This window comes from Maniola hyperantus, chromosome 13, assembly GCF_902806685.2.
Source record: "Maniola hyperantus chromosome 13, iAphHyp1.2, whole genome shotgun sequence".
In the NCBI taxonomy this organism is placed as follows: Eukaryota; Metazoa; Arthropoda; class Insecta; order Lepidoptera; family Nymphalidae; genus Maniola; species Maniola hyperantus.
The window spans coordinates 2,988,417-3,002,759 of record NC_048548.1 but is presented as its reverse complement, the minus strand read 5'-3'; the positions used below and the strand labels follow the sequence as shown (position 1 = coordinate 3,002,759).

General features: G+C 40.6%; 1 protein-coding gene across 6 annotated transcripts in view; it reads right to left on the bottom strand.

Moving 5' to 3' along the window:
* Positions 1–14,343, bottom strand: part of l(2)gl (LLGL domain-containing protein l(2)gl) — a 58,946-nt gene that overhangs the window by 5,668 nt on the left and 38,935 nt on the right. For 2 of the 6 annotated variants that reach the window (XM_069502468.1, XM_069502467.1), the window contains exons 11-26: positions 13,541–13,564; positions 12,256–12,373; positions 11,804–11,905; positions 11,397–11,501; positions 11,041–11,200; positions 10,400–10,542; positions 9,817–9,961; positions 9,109–9,209; positions 8,539–8,643; positions 8,157–8,297; positions 7,365–7,528; positions 6,163–6,256; positions 5,596–5,691; positions 4,408–4,524; positions 4,020–4,149; positions 1,878–1,921 (exon numbers count right to left, since the gene is read on the bottom strand). In XM_069502468.1, the coding sequence (XP_069358569.1) occupies positions 1,878–1,921; positions 4,020–4,149; positions 4,408–4,524; positions 5,596–5,691; positions 6,163–6,256; positions 7,365–7,528; positions 8,157–8,297; positions 8,539–8,643; positions 9,109–9,209; positions 9,817–9,961; positions 10,400–10,542; positions 11,041–11,200; positions 11,397–11,501; positions 11,804–11,905; positions 12,256–12,373; positions 13,541–13,564 (1,789 nt within the window). Of the gene's footprint in view, positions 1–1,877; positions 1,922–4,019; positions 4,150–4,407; positions 4,525–5,591; positions 5,692–6,162; positions 6,257–7,364; positions 7,529–8,156; positions 8,298–8,538; positions 8,644–9,108; positions 9,210–9,816; positions 9,962–10,399; positions 10,543–11,040; positions 11,201–11,396; positions 11,502–11,803; positions 11,906–12,255; positions 12,374–13,540; positions 13,565–14,343 lie in introns of those variants that run through there. The other 4 variants (XM_069502469.1, XM_069502470.1, XM_034974614.2 and 1 more) reach the window with 3 other exon arrangements.

The window sequence follows — 14,343 nt, the reverse complement described above, 5'->3', positions numbered from 1 at the left end:
GAGACAGCGTTTCATCACTGGCATAAGTCTATCTCATTTTAACTGAAACTTAAGTCTGAGCAAAGTCAAATTACGATCTATAAATCTCAGACTAAGACTCAGGGCGAAGTGTAACTTTTCAAGTTGACGTAGTATGGCCAGGCCAAGGCAGATATTAACGTACATCCGGATTGTAACACTCAAGCACTGATCATATCGTATTTTTTTACTAACCCTTACATGATTTTTCTGACGAGGACACGAGCGGACGTCACAACACGGCGAAGTTTTATTATGTAGAGCACACATTAGTATTAGTTAGTTTTCAAGAAAAATAGTCACAATAGTTAAAGTTAGTTAAACATAACGCGAATCGTCACAGCACCCATCACTTAGGCTGAGACCTATAGAACGTACCTACTTTAACTTTGCTCAGACTAAAGTTACAGTTAAAACGAGACAGATATATGCCAGCGATATAACGCTGTCCTGTTTTAACAGTGTATTAAGTCTGAGCAAAGTCAAAGTGCGCTCTATAGATCTCAACCTCAGTCGAAGTCTTAACAACTTTTCAGTCAGTTATAATATTCGGCTTTAGTAGTAGATATTCTGCCGCCAGAAACGTGAAATTAATTTTAAGTATTTAATCTTCCAATAAAATTCTTTTTCTCTTAGAAAGTTTAGAAGGAAACTTGGAAGTGGTGTACCGTGACGAAATGCATTGTTCAATTATTTTTTACAAATATAAAATGCTGTAGAAAGCTTGGGAATAAAAATAAATAAAGGAGATAGCATGCGTAAGGACTTTACGCCTTATATACTTCGTCCATTGTACTAATTCTATTGGACACTTTGGTTGAATGTGATTCGTATTACTTTACTTCTTCAAATGTTAATATAGTATAAGCATTCTCTTTTCTAGCGTTTAAACTACCGTGAGTGATTTCCATTCTAAATAATATCTGTGTAATTATACATAATAGAACCCCGGATGGGTTCGAAACTAGTCGGGCTAACGTCGACTAAACACGTGAGTACAGCCGGGACAGATATTATTCTCTTTTCTATTTATAAGACGCTAAAATGGTAGCGTCTGATATCCTAAGAAGGAACAATGGTGTGTGTCTGTGTGTTATCAATGTTGCAATGATGAGCTCTAGGTTGGAGCGTGCTTGCCTAGATATCGATTCACTCTTAGGCTGAGATCTATAGCGCGCACTTTGACATTGCTCAGACTTAAGATTGAGTTAAAACGAGACAGATTTATGAGAGAGATATAGCTCTGTCTCGCTTTAACTCTGTCTTAAGTCTAAGCAAAGTCAGTGTGCGCTCTATAGATCTCACCCTTACTATTGGCTATATTGTAAAGTTGTAATAAGAAAACTTTTAACGATTGCGATTGTCGCAATGTGATGATTTACTGAAAGAACGTGCAAACGTCAAATAGAACATAGTACAATGGGACGGGTACAGTACCACCAACTTATCTGTTCAGATGGCCAAGATTGGAACTAGGGCCGCGTCAGCCGCCATTTCAAAATCCACGCGGATGAAGGCGCGGGTATCAGCTAATATTGCTATTTAATTGAGCTATATTGAATCTACGCTATGTTTGAAAGAATTTTAATCCCTTATTCTTCGTGAATTTCTTAAATTAGCAATACCAATTTCCCCACTGGCGACTCTGTCGCCTGAATAAATAAGTTGGTGGCAGTGTGTACGTGACAGGTTAAAATTGCAATCGGGGAGGGAATGCCCCGCACAACCACACAGCCCCCCCGCTAACCCGGTGCGGACGACGTGTGGGTGTGCGGAGCGTGCCCCCGCGTCAAACCCCAATTGTCACCTCAACCTGTCACAGACTGTACATATAGATATTAAAGCAAAGTGTGAGGTACCTCGATGCGAGTGATGACTCCCTCCTCGCGACTGTGCTCTATAACTACGAACAAAACACAAAGCGCCCGTCAAACATACAGAACGTACGGACATGTAACGAAAACATAATATAATATGGTATATAATGTATTAAACCAGCGCCACTGTATGATGGCTAGACCCTGTTGTATTGACAGACGACAACTGGGTAGGTAAGGGACAAGATTGCATAATATATACTTGTAAACTGTTACAAAAAGTATGAAAATGTATAGTGTAAAAGAGCCAATGTATAGTACGCGACAATTCGAGATGGCAATCGGGGAGGGAACGTCCCGTGCACCCGCACAGCCCACGCAATAACCCAGTGCGGGTGAACGCGAGTGACATGCGCGCCTGTCGACTGTCGACCTGTCGCGGACTATAGGAGAGTACAAAATTAACTTTGACATGATTTTGATTATAAAGCCATATGTTATATTAGTTATGGTATACTTAACATATAATAATAGGTAATCTTCAGAAAACTTAGTAATTATATTATACTTTAACATACTAGTAATTTGTTAGTTTTTCGAACAATATAAAGTATGGGAATCAATGATTCTTTACATTTCATATACTTACGAATATTATTTCAATGTCAATATTTACGAAACTTCTCGAGCGTGCGCAAGAGTGCCATCATACGGTGCTGCAGGTGCAAGCAAGTTAGGGTAGGCGAACATTTTTATTTACTTAGAAAACATTATAAAAGCATTAAAAATAGAATAGGATTTTTTATGACGGTCATGGAAATTAAGTGACTATATAATAACCAATTTTAATGCAATTTTTAATATCCTTTAGATTGTTTGTAAAAAGGTTACATTACAATTTTTTGTTTTCTGAATTTATGTTAGGTTTTAAAAACAGGTTTAAGCCCTAATTTGCCAATTTAACAATTATATTTTGATGGCAATGTTATAAAAATATATCTATAAAAAGCTCATTTATGGCGAAATCAAATGAATAATCAATGTATCTGTGATCTGTTGATAAGTTAATTTTATTTTAGAGACTAGCGCTTGGCTGCAAACAGACCTGCTGGCAATTGATAACTGATGAGAGAGCATACGGTGGAGCTGGCTTGTCTAGAAGATGCCTATTCACTTTTGACTTGAAGGTAACTATAACAAAGGGCATTCAATATCCTGCCGATAGCGGTTCCAATTACAACTTTTGTTAAATAACAAACAATGCATAGTTGTTTACCAACAGATTACAGATGTAATAATCAATTAATTATTATTAATTTCGGCCGTAATCGATCTATAAAACAATAATATTCAAAAATAAAGCATAAGTGAGATTTTTGCATAAAGCATGGAAGCTCAAATCTCACTCACGCATAAAATACTTGCATGTATGCATGCATGTAAGCTACTTCAATGAAAAATGCATACAAGCATTTCTATATGGAGATTATTAGGAACTCTTTTTGTATGCAGGTAATTTATAATTAAATCTACTTGTTTCATTCACGATATATTTATTTTACTATAATTAAGAAATATCTGTTTTATATCAGTTTTGTTTTTAAAGAAATTACGTTTCTGAGTGAAGTGAGTGGCCAGGGTAAGTATTAATAAATGTTTGAGATGCACTTCAAGATGATCAAGTTGGCATTTAATGAAAAAAAATCACTAAAACTTTAGGCTGCGATTTATAAATGCTGTAGGTCACGTCCGGCATGAGGGTATTTGTGCACTCATCCGTGATTTAACGGATCCGTGAAAAAAAATACGAATCGAATGTACGTATTTGTATGACCGCCACTTCAAAGAATCACGGATACGAACCGAATACGGATGGTCAAAGGCCACGCTGTAGGCGGACGACGAATGTCTTTATGGAAATGCATTATAACGGTCTCTCTCACACCTGACGCACACTACGGGTGTGAAAGAGGCCACTATAGTGTATTTCCATAATAAGCGTTCGTTGGCCGCGCACAGCGCCACGCCGAAGTCCCACGACCCAAAGCCTAAAGATATTTTTCAATAGAATATACACGTTGTGAGGGAGAAAGAGGGGATAAAAAGTGGCCTAAAACTTGACGTGATTAAATGACGACGATGAGTGTTAAGAATGGTTTGTGGCGAGGAGTGGTCATGACTCACTGTTGTCCGAGGCGACATTGTTGGTTGTGGTGGTGGTGGTAGTGGTGGTGCCACCGTCCGCGCTGGTCTCGTTCACCGTCGTCCGCGTCGTCGTCTTCACCACCATCGAACTTGTGTTTACTTGCGAGTTCTGAAAGCAGAGGAAATAACTCATTTTTAGGGTTCTTTAGTGAAACAAGGAACACGCACAACAGACGGAAACATTTAAGTGCGGAAGCCAGCTCAGAGCGAAGAAGGTTGAACACGGCTCCTTTAAAAATGAATGGACTCTAAGAGTGTTTGGTTTACTACCCCTATTGTTTACGTGACATGTTGAATGTAATCCTATTGTTATTTCTAATGACGGCAGCAAGTGGAAACACGCCAGTTTATTTTGAATGCGCTATACCTGTAGGTTAATGTTCAGTTCGGCCGCCTCGGCCGCGTGGTCTCGCACGGAGTCCACGGTGATGTCGCCCGACGCCGCCGTCACATCATGCACGGCTTCCGCTACCACCGGCTCTTCCTGTACATGACAAGGGTTCTTGCATTATAATAGGTGCCTTGTGAAAAGTGGTGTGAGGAAGATCTCCACCAGGTCCAGTGGGAGTGTCAGCTGTATGAGAATCGGTGCGTCCCGTTGGACGGGGTAGTTCGTAAGAAAGGTTCAATGTACTACTAGGTACGAACTCCTGTGCGACTGGTGCACCAGTTTGGCACCTTGCTTATGAACCAACAGGTGATGAGAGCATCTGAACTCCGAGGCACACGGGAATCTGATCTGCGTGATTATGTAGGTAGGTACGTCTGCCCAAGGAAGGAGCTACATGAAGACTAAAAAGACAAGCGTTTTTGTCTTACAAGTTTTAAAGAAAATCTTACGCTAGACTAGTGTATTATACAGGGTGTAATCAGAATGCTAACAAAAACTTAGCGTTTTTACCTAAAGAAATTATTATTATTATTATTATTCGTATATTCCTATTTTCAAACCCGTGTACAATATAAATATACATAAAAGCCAAAAGAAATCTAATACACTTACATACATAAAAATAGAAAAACTTACATACACGTTACATAAATAGATATTTGTACCGGGCGGAGGATTACACCCCGGGAGACCAAACAGCCGGGGGTCGACAGGTTGAGATATCGGCGGACTATCCGAGCCGAGTCCAGCAAGACCGCTTCTTGCATCCTGGCTGCGAGCGAACTGCCACGGAACCCCAGTCGCCTCATATGGTGAGCGAGGCTGACTAGGGTCAACGATTCGGACGACGATTGGGATGGTTTCAGTGACTCTACATGCCAAATGTCAGAAACCTCGTGAGCCAGATCGAGATACTTGCGTTTTTTCTCCGTTATTATTAGTATTATATTGTGAACTTTTTTAAATACATTTTTTTAAATTGCGTTTTTTGTGGTATCTTATCAGTACTATCACATGTCATCATTTTTGCTAGCGTGCTGGTTACACCCTGTACCCTATAATATGTCTTATACTGGCTACAACAACTACGAGTGAGCTCTACCTAGAGTACCTTGAGAACCGCGTGAGATTACCCATCATACGTGTATACAAATGTTTACCCACTCTGTGTTCTCCGTTGGTGAGCGGCGCGTCGTCGCGCGCGCCGCGCAGCGCCGCCGCCCACGGCGACAGCAGCACGTGGCACTGAGCAATGGTCACCTGGAACAACAAATATTATTCATTTAAAGCTTCTGTATAGTGCATATACTTTGAGAACTCATTCGCCATATATTTCGCTCTATGTGTCAACTTTCATCTCAAAAGAACGATTAAAGGGTGACTTTTGAGTTTTGACATAACAGTTGATACATAAAGCAAATATGGCGAGTCATTTCTCGACATTGATGCATTATAGGCGCGACTTGACAGTAGTTGCCATGTATAAACTAAATACATTCAAAGCTAGAACTTCAGAATAGGCATCTTCTAGCAAGCGCACTGTAACCTAGACTTCATCATTGTTTTTTCAAGGAAGATGGTCGTCAAACGCAAGCTTAACACACAATAAAAAAAGCTCAGATCGTTTTCGAAAATAAGTATTGTTCAAGTGGCCGCTATGGACTTTCAAGAATGAAACAACCCTGAATGTACAGTGCGAAAAAAGACGGGCGAGTTCAAAAATGTACCAACCTTGGTAGCAGAAAGTGTAATCCTCTGCAGTTCTGAAGAAGAGTGTAAGTAGAGAGCTTCGCCACGTTTCGAGAAGCACAGGCTTGAAATGCCACTGCAATAAACAAAATTTCCTAATGAGTAAAGCGTTTTTAATTCAAGATTGCATTGCAGATATTAAAAGTTAAAACTACGACTTAAATGTAACAAACTAAATTGGCAAATATGTAATCCACAGCTTAGTATTAACAACTAGGGCGACACAATATGAACAAACTACTCTAATCAATCTATATATATAAAAGGAAAAGGTGACTGACTGACTGACTGACTGATCTATCAACGTACAGCTCAAACTACTGGATGGATCGGGCTGAAATTTGGCATGCAGATAGCTATTATGACGTAAGCATCCGCTAAGAAAGGATTTTTGAAAATTCAACTCCTAAGGGGGTGAAATAGGGATTTGAAAATTTGTAGTCCACGCGGACGAAGTCGCGAGCATAAGCTAGTCTAATATAAACACTTAGACTAGACTTAAGACTATACAAAAATTTAAAACAACTAATAATGGGGCCGATTCTTCTGCACACAATCTCCAAATCAAACCAAACTAAACCTTTCCGCAAGCAACACTTTATGTAGTATCTGACCGAACCTTCGGCTTCGGCCAAAAACGTTACATTACGTGTGCTTGTCTAGCAGGTAGTATATTTACAATTCACAACAAGATTTGCACCGAAAACTATCTACCAGTTGATTCCCACGACTTCGTCCGCGTGGATTTAGTATTTAAAATCCCGCGGGAACTCTTTAATTTTCCGGTATAAATAGAAGTCGATGTCACTTTCCAGGTTCTCAACTGTACCCATGCAAAAAATTACGTCAACCCGTAGTTTTGTTGCAGCGTGATTGAAGGACAAACCAACAAACAAACACACTTTCGCATTTATACACTAGCTAATTGCTCGCAAATTCCGCGTGGACTACACAAATTTCAAACCAATATTTTACCCCCTTAGGGCTTGAATTTCCAAAAACCCTTTCTTAGCGGATATAGTACATCATAATAGCTATCTGCATGCCAAACAGTCCGATCCATCCAGTAGTTTGAGCTGTGCGTTGATAGATCAGTCAGTCAGCTCTTCCTTTTATATATAGAAGCTATTAACAAAGATTATAGCTTGTTTTTCAGCGACCGTATATTAAACTGGAATACTCACTTGATGTCCTCCTTGCGCACGGCAGCCGCGTTGAGCTGGCGACGCAAGTCGGGTGACAGCACGAGGCAGTCTCCCAGATTCGTGAGACAGAGCAAGCACCATTCCCGATGTCTTTCCGTCCCGTTTCCGCCGCATTCAAACCATGCGAATGCTGTGCGTCGCACCTGAACAATGTTTAATTGTTACATGTTGAAAAAGGAGATATTCCAGCTAGTCTATAACTGGAAAGCTTACGATTTCATTTGTTGTGATTGGCTGAATTTATAGCATTTTTGCTGCAGCAATATATTTTGGCCAGTAGCGAAAGAGTGTCGACCAATCAGAAGTAATGCGATCGTCACACTGCAGCCATCAAACTAAGGTGGTTGAAATTTGAAATTTTGCACAGAGGTTCTTTTACAATGTAGGCAAGGAATAAGGCTTTTTATTTTCTTCAAGCGATAATTCGTCTCTTTCGTTCGCCCCATGTTGTGTACAGCCGATGCCAAACACTTTAACAGCTGCTCGATTGCGGTAGAATGACAGCTACAAAGCCACGATCGCAATCACTTCTGATTGGATTGCAACAAGAATCACAACAATTGAGATTGTAATAATGATTGATGAAGGTTTTACGAAATCGACCTACAGTGTTGAGAATGGACCCGACAGCAACGGCGCGTTCGTAGCCACGTCAACTCGTGGCAAAGCATGGATATTTCCGGCGATACTTTTTCCGTAAACTCATCTTGTGATTGTTCATCAAAGGGTTCAACCGAATACAATATAGATACTCGTACATAAGACACATACCCTAGCACCCTCGTGCGCAGTCAGCTTGTACTTGTGGTGCGGCTTGAGCGCCGGCAAAGTGAACACTTTGAACTGCTCCTCCGATGTGATCACTACGCGGTGCGTGCCGCTCTCTGGCAGTGGAGACACGCCGCGTTCCACCTGAGGAATATGTTAATTAAGCTGTGTAGGCTATGTACGGTGCTACTCGATATTGAATTTTGTTTACGAAAATAACAAGAAACCCTAGTAAGTTTGTGTCTCATTAGAGTCGTCAATCATGTTTAAATATTATAATATGAGGTCTGGTAAAATAAAAGATAGCCATTAAAAACAAGTGTATTAAAAAACAGGTTTTTATAAGAAAAATTAAATATTATAATGAAGTTTTTAGTCAAATTACCTCCAATGGGTCGGGTAGGGGAACGGCGGCGCCGTCCAGTACTGTGATGCCTATTACTGGCGCCCGGTGTTTTAGTTGGATTTCCTTCGCTAGTTGACACGTCACCTGCAAGCAAAGCATCAGTTATCTGTTGTTTTATAAATGCGAAAGTGTGTCTGTACGTCTGTTACGTTTTCGTTTAACCGATTTATTACAGAGAATCAGATATCATATACCAGAAAATCGAAGAGTTCCCACCGGATATTTAATCGAAATCGACGTGGATGAAGTCGCAGGCGTCAGCTAGTCTAAATATATAAAATAAAAAGGTGACCGACTAACTGACTAACTGATCTATCAACGCACAAGTCAAACTACTGGACGGATAGGGCGGAACCTTGGCATGCAGATAGCTATTATGACGTCGGCATCCGCTAAGAAAGGATTTTTGAAAATTCAACCCCTAAGGGGGTGAAATAGGGGTTTGGAATTTGTGTAGTCCACGCGGACGAAGTCTCGAGCATAAGCTAGTATTATATATAATGGAAATCACTCACGATAGTTTAAAAGGTAGAGACAAAATACACTCACCGGATCTTCTTTCCGTTTGTTGGTGTTGGGAACGTTTATCGTGAAGGCGAATACGGTTCCGTTGTTGGTGCCCGCCCATAACGTCGGCGTTGATGTTTGTGCTGCAACAATAAAACATTTCATCATCATCATCATCATGATCAACCCATGAGATACGATACAGAGCGCGGGTCTCCTCTCAGAGTGAAGAGGGTTTTTGGCCATAGTCTACCACGCTGGCCATGTGCGGATTGGTAGACTTCACACACCTTTGAGAACATTAAGGAGAATTCTCAGGCATGCAGGTTTCCTCACGATGTTTTCCTTCACCGTTAAAGCAAATGATATTTAATTAATTAAAACGCACATAACTCCGAAAAGTTAGAGGTGCGTGCCCGGGATCGAACCCCCGACCTCCTATTAGAAGGCGAACGACCTAACCACTAGGCTATCACAGCTTATAAAACATTTATTAGCGTAGCTTAAGTTTTGACACATGTCTACGATGTACATTACTTTCTGCCGCGTACTGTACAGTAGCCGGCAGGAAATATAGTTCAACCTTTAGAAAGAGATAACGGTTTGGCAAAGCGTTGTCTCTGTCGTTGAGACTGAAAAAACGTCACATAGGACAAAGACAACGCTATACAAAGCCGAGATCTCATTCTAAAGGTCGATGTACAATATTTCTTGCCGGCTTTACAATATACAATAGTGACATGCACTTACTGCTGATAAGGAAGGTTCTAGCGAAGTAAAGGCACCGCACCATCGAGCCGAACGCGTCGTCCGTCGGTCTCGCCTCCACGGCGCGTTCTATGGGCTTCACCTCTGCGTCCGCTTCACTTATCTTCTCCACTACTCTTTTGGCTGGCTGTAAGAAATTAAAAACATGTTATGTATGCAAATTACTTCCTAGTAGTCTTTCTTATTAGCGATGCCCGCGACTTCGCGCGTGGATTTAGATTTTTTAAAAATCCCGTGGGAACTCTTTTCCGGGATAAAAGTAGCCTATGTCAAAAATTTCATCAAAATCTGTCAAATGCATGGGCCGTTAAAAATGTGACAGACAAAAACATTTGTTCATTTATAAGACTAGTTTATAACCGCGACTTTTACCTTTTTAGGGCTTGAATTTTCAAAAATCCTTTCTTAGCAGATGTCTACTTAATATCTGTATGCTAAAACCTTTTCTTTTCAGCCCGATCCGTCCAGTAGTTTGAGCTGTGCGTTGATAGATCAGTCAGTCAGTCAGTCAGCCAGCTTTTATATATTTAGATTAGTGTGGACTATGGACGTATGGATGTCTTACTTGTGTCGGGGACGTGGGACTAGCAGAAGTGGTGGTTTGACGCCGTTGTGATCTGCCCTTCCGCAGTCTTCTGAACGATTCCCTGAGGGACTTTTTGAAGGATTTTCTTCTTGAAATCGGCGTATCGCCAGCACCGGAATGATCTATGAAAACAAAAAAGGTTTTTTAAGTATGTAAACATAATAAGTAACAAACTCGTTTTTTTTTTGTTGAAAGGGCAGCAAGAGGTCAACAATTCAAAACTCTTTTTCATCCCATCCATAGAACAAGCCCAACGGTCACTTTTGTGTTCGGGACTATCTATAACTGCACGTGTCGAATGAAACATAAGTTCGTGAGCGAACAAATTTTTATATCAATACTTACCGCTTGTAGATGAAATCTTCTCTGACGAGTTTGAACTAAGCGCAGCGCCATTTAGTTTTTTTTTTTTAAAGAATATTAGCCATGTTAAATGACTAATATTTCCCTTTCCTCTCCAACTAAGCGTAAAGCTTGTGCTAGGAGTAGGTACGACAATAGTGCAACGGGCGGGGTTTGAACCGTCGACCTTTCGGTTTTCAGTCCACTCCTTTACCGGTAGAGCTATTGAGGCTCTCTGAGGAGTTTGCTGGTAGAAAGTTAGATGGTAAGTATCTCACCGTGCGGGTTGAGCGTGCACTTGTGTGTGATGGGCGCCACGCGCAGCGCGTCGAGCAGCGCCAAGCCGTGGGCGGTGCCCACGCAAACCACACCCCACTCCCACTGCGCCGCGAGTGCTGTCACTGCGGCTGGTGGCGACAGCTGGCCTACCGCGCTCGCCTGCAATATGACAGCTTTTTAACTCACGGAGGATGAATTCCATACAAAGTAAATTACTTATTGAAGATAAAGTACAATATTTTACTTTGTAAAAATGTAAGAGGCCAATTATGGTTTTTTATTTTATAAGTTACCTTTTGTAACATTTAATATTAAACTATAACAAACGCTTTATAAAAATATATAGAAGAATTACCTGATAGCCTGCAGGGAATGTGAGAGCACCTGAACGCAGCGTCAGTTGGTCGTGACCCTTCCACACAAACCCGTCGCGATCTGACACGATGTTTACAGGAATTGACTGAAAATAATACACAATTTCACTAAGAAAAAACAACAGAATTTACTATGAAAAGCACACTACAACATGATATGACATGACATATAAATCCAAGATCTGGTCGCCAACTATGAGCCTCAGAAAAAAGCTCACGAGTTTATATTCGCGATCAAATCCGAAATGAGGAGATCCGTAGGAGGAAGAGAGTAACCGACATAGCTCCGTAGGAGAACTAGAGTAACCGACATAGCTCAACGGGTTGCGAAGCTGAAATGGCAATGGGCAGGGCACATAGTTCAAATCATGAGTGAGTTACAATTTACCTTGACTTCGGCAGTACTGGGCGTTGTCTTCAAGCTTGCGATCACGATGTGGCCGGCTGCTCCGCCAATGGTCAACATACCGGATAAGGGACATAGCAGAACCTATAAAGGAAGATTTGTTTAAGTAAAACTTTTTTAGTACAGTGCCCGGCAAACAATTTGAGCGATTGGCTGGCGAATGGCGGGTGCACGCGATTGGTTGATCAGTCGGCACGAGTGCACGCGATTGGTTGATATGTCGATTTTGCTTCCCGGATTGACCAATTTTCTCCCACCACGCTGCTTCAGGCCCAATTTGTTTGCCGGGCATTATAACAGTGCTGTGAATTGCACTTTATTTAACAAGAGCCACTGTTTATTTAAACGTCATTGTTGAGTGATCCCTCTATAACTGGAAAGTACTATCAAGTATTCTGTGACATCACTGAAAGAGCTTCCTAAATATAACTTACTCGTTTAACAGCGAGCCTTGGGTCGTCGCTGTAAGGGTCGAAGGTGCCGATCCTGCGGAAGGGCGGCCATTCCTCTTCGTCATTCTGGCTGTCGTTATTCTCGCCTATTTCTTCGCCACTGCAAGACACAAGTATAATATTATAACAATCACATTTTATTACTGACTCAAATCCTTTTAAAATTAATACTTATACAAAAGTCATAGACTAAGAGGAGCCCGCGAGGGCCAGACCTTCGTTATTTCATAAAAGCTGAAAGTTTCTCTGCGTATTGTCTCCAACACAGGGAGGAACAATCAGCGAATATGAAGTTTAGATCATGGTGTATAAAATCTTTCGGAAAAGAGTAAAGTCATATTTTTTACACCTTAGTTCCCTGTTATCTGCCAAAGCAACCATGATCCAAACTTCATAGTCGATGTTCGAATTGTTTCTCCCTTGGGGACAATAGGCAGGGAAACTTTCAGCTTTTATAAAATAACGAAGGTTTGGTCATCGCGGGCTCTCTATCATTTTTAATACCCATCTTTCAAATAATAAGTACAGTTATCAGCAGCATATATTACATATCGAGCTTTAGAAAGAGATACTCACTCATACCTGTATGACATTACATATATTTACAAACTTGTCAGTTTCAACGACAGAGACAACGTTCTACGATGCCGATTATCTCTTTCTAAAGCTCGATATAATATTTACTGACGGGTACTGTACCGATATTTATTAGAACTGTTTGTTTTTATATGTATTTTAGTGTGGAAAGATACTTTAAACATTTTACTTATGTAGTTTGAAGACCACAATTTTATATTACAACTAGCTTATGCTCGCGACTTCGTCCGCGTCGACTACACAAATTTCAAACACCTATATTCATTATATCCTTAGGGGTTGAATTTTCAAAAATCCTTTCTTAGCGGGTGCCTACGTCATAATAGCTATCTGCATCTGCATGCCAAATTTCAACCCGATTCGTCCAGTAGTTTGAGCTGTGCATTGATAGATCAGTCGATCAGTCGGTCAGTCAGTCAGTCGGTCAGTCAGTAATCTTTCCATTTATATATTCAGATTTGAAAATTATTTTCACTCACTTTTGGTACGTCATCACATCTACTTTTATACTAAAGAATGTTGTCAGTTTATTATATTGAAGATGGCCAAATATGTCATGTTGATGACGTGGAAAAAACTTGATATGATTCTATATGGGTCCTACCATGCAACTAATCTAAACACACCGATAAAATGGTTTCTTTGTAATGAATTAAAACAATAATTTTACCTCGCAGTCGATCTTTTCAGGCCACTTCGAATATAGTAAGCAATAAGCAAAAGATGAAACGGTTAGCTACACTTGATGCAAGCCTAACACCGCTAGCTCAGGTCTATACTAAGGTTTTTGTATGGAAAACAAGTATTTTTGGCAAATTAATAGAAAAGTCTATGGAGCTGTTCTAGTTTTGTAACACTACGAAAACATGGTGTGACTTCATGGGCATGAAGATAGGTTTTTTTTCTTAATTGATTTTATGATTATTACTTTTTGGAAAATATGGTACGCTCGCATTTTGACATAACTCAATCACAAGCTCTGTAGAATCTAAAAGTTAATATTAAATCCACCATCGCTCTGTTTGTTTTGTTATCCTAGTATAAGTCCCGCAAATTGATAATGCGCGTGGTCGCCATTTTAGTGACGTCAGCACTAGACTGAAGTTTCGAGCTGACGGTTTTTATTTTGGCTGACGTCAAAATGACGTTATTTCGATGTTAATGAGACATGGTTCCAGCGCAACAGCAATTTGCGACACTTATAAGTAATTTTCTAACAAATACAGGGTTTACACGATCAGACACGACGACGCGACGGGACGGGGGTTAGAGTCATACACAATCAATTTTACTGGCCGCCGCTTCGAGTCCGCTGTACAAACTTGATCTTATATGGCCAGCGTAGCCTATCACCACTTAATAGTAACCAGTAATATAACACAAGAACAAGATGCTATCTCGCTTATAATTCGTGAGTTCAAAACATGGCGCGTATGCACCAATAGCGGACGAACGCACGCTATTATTGGTTGA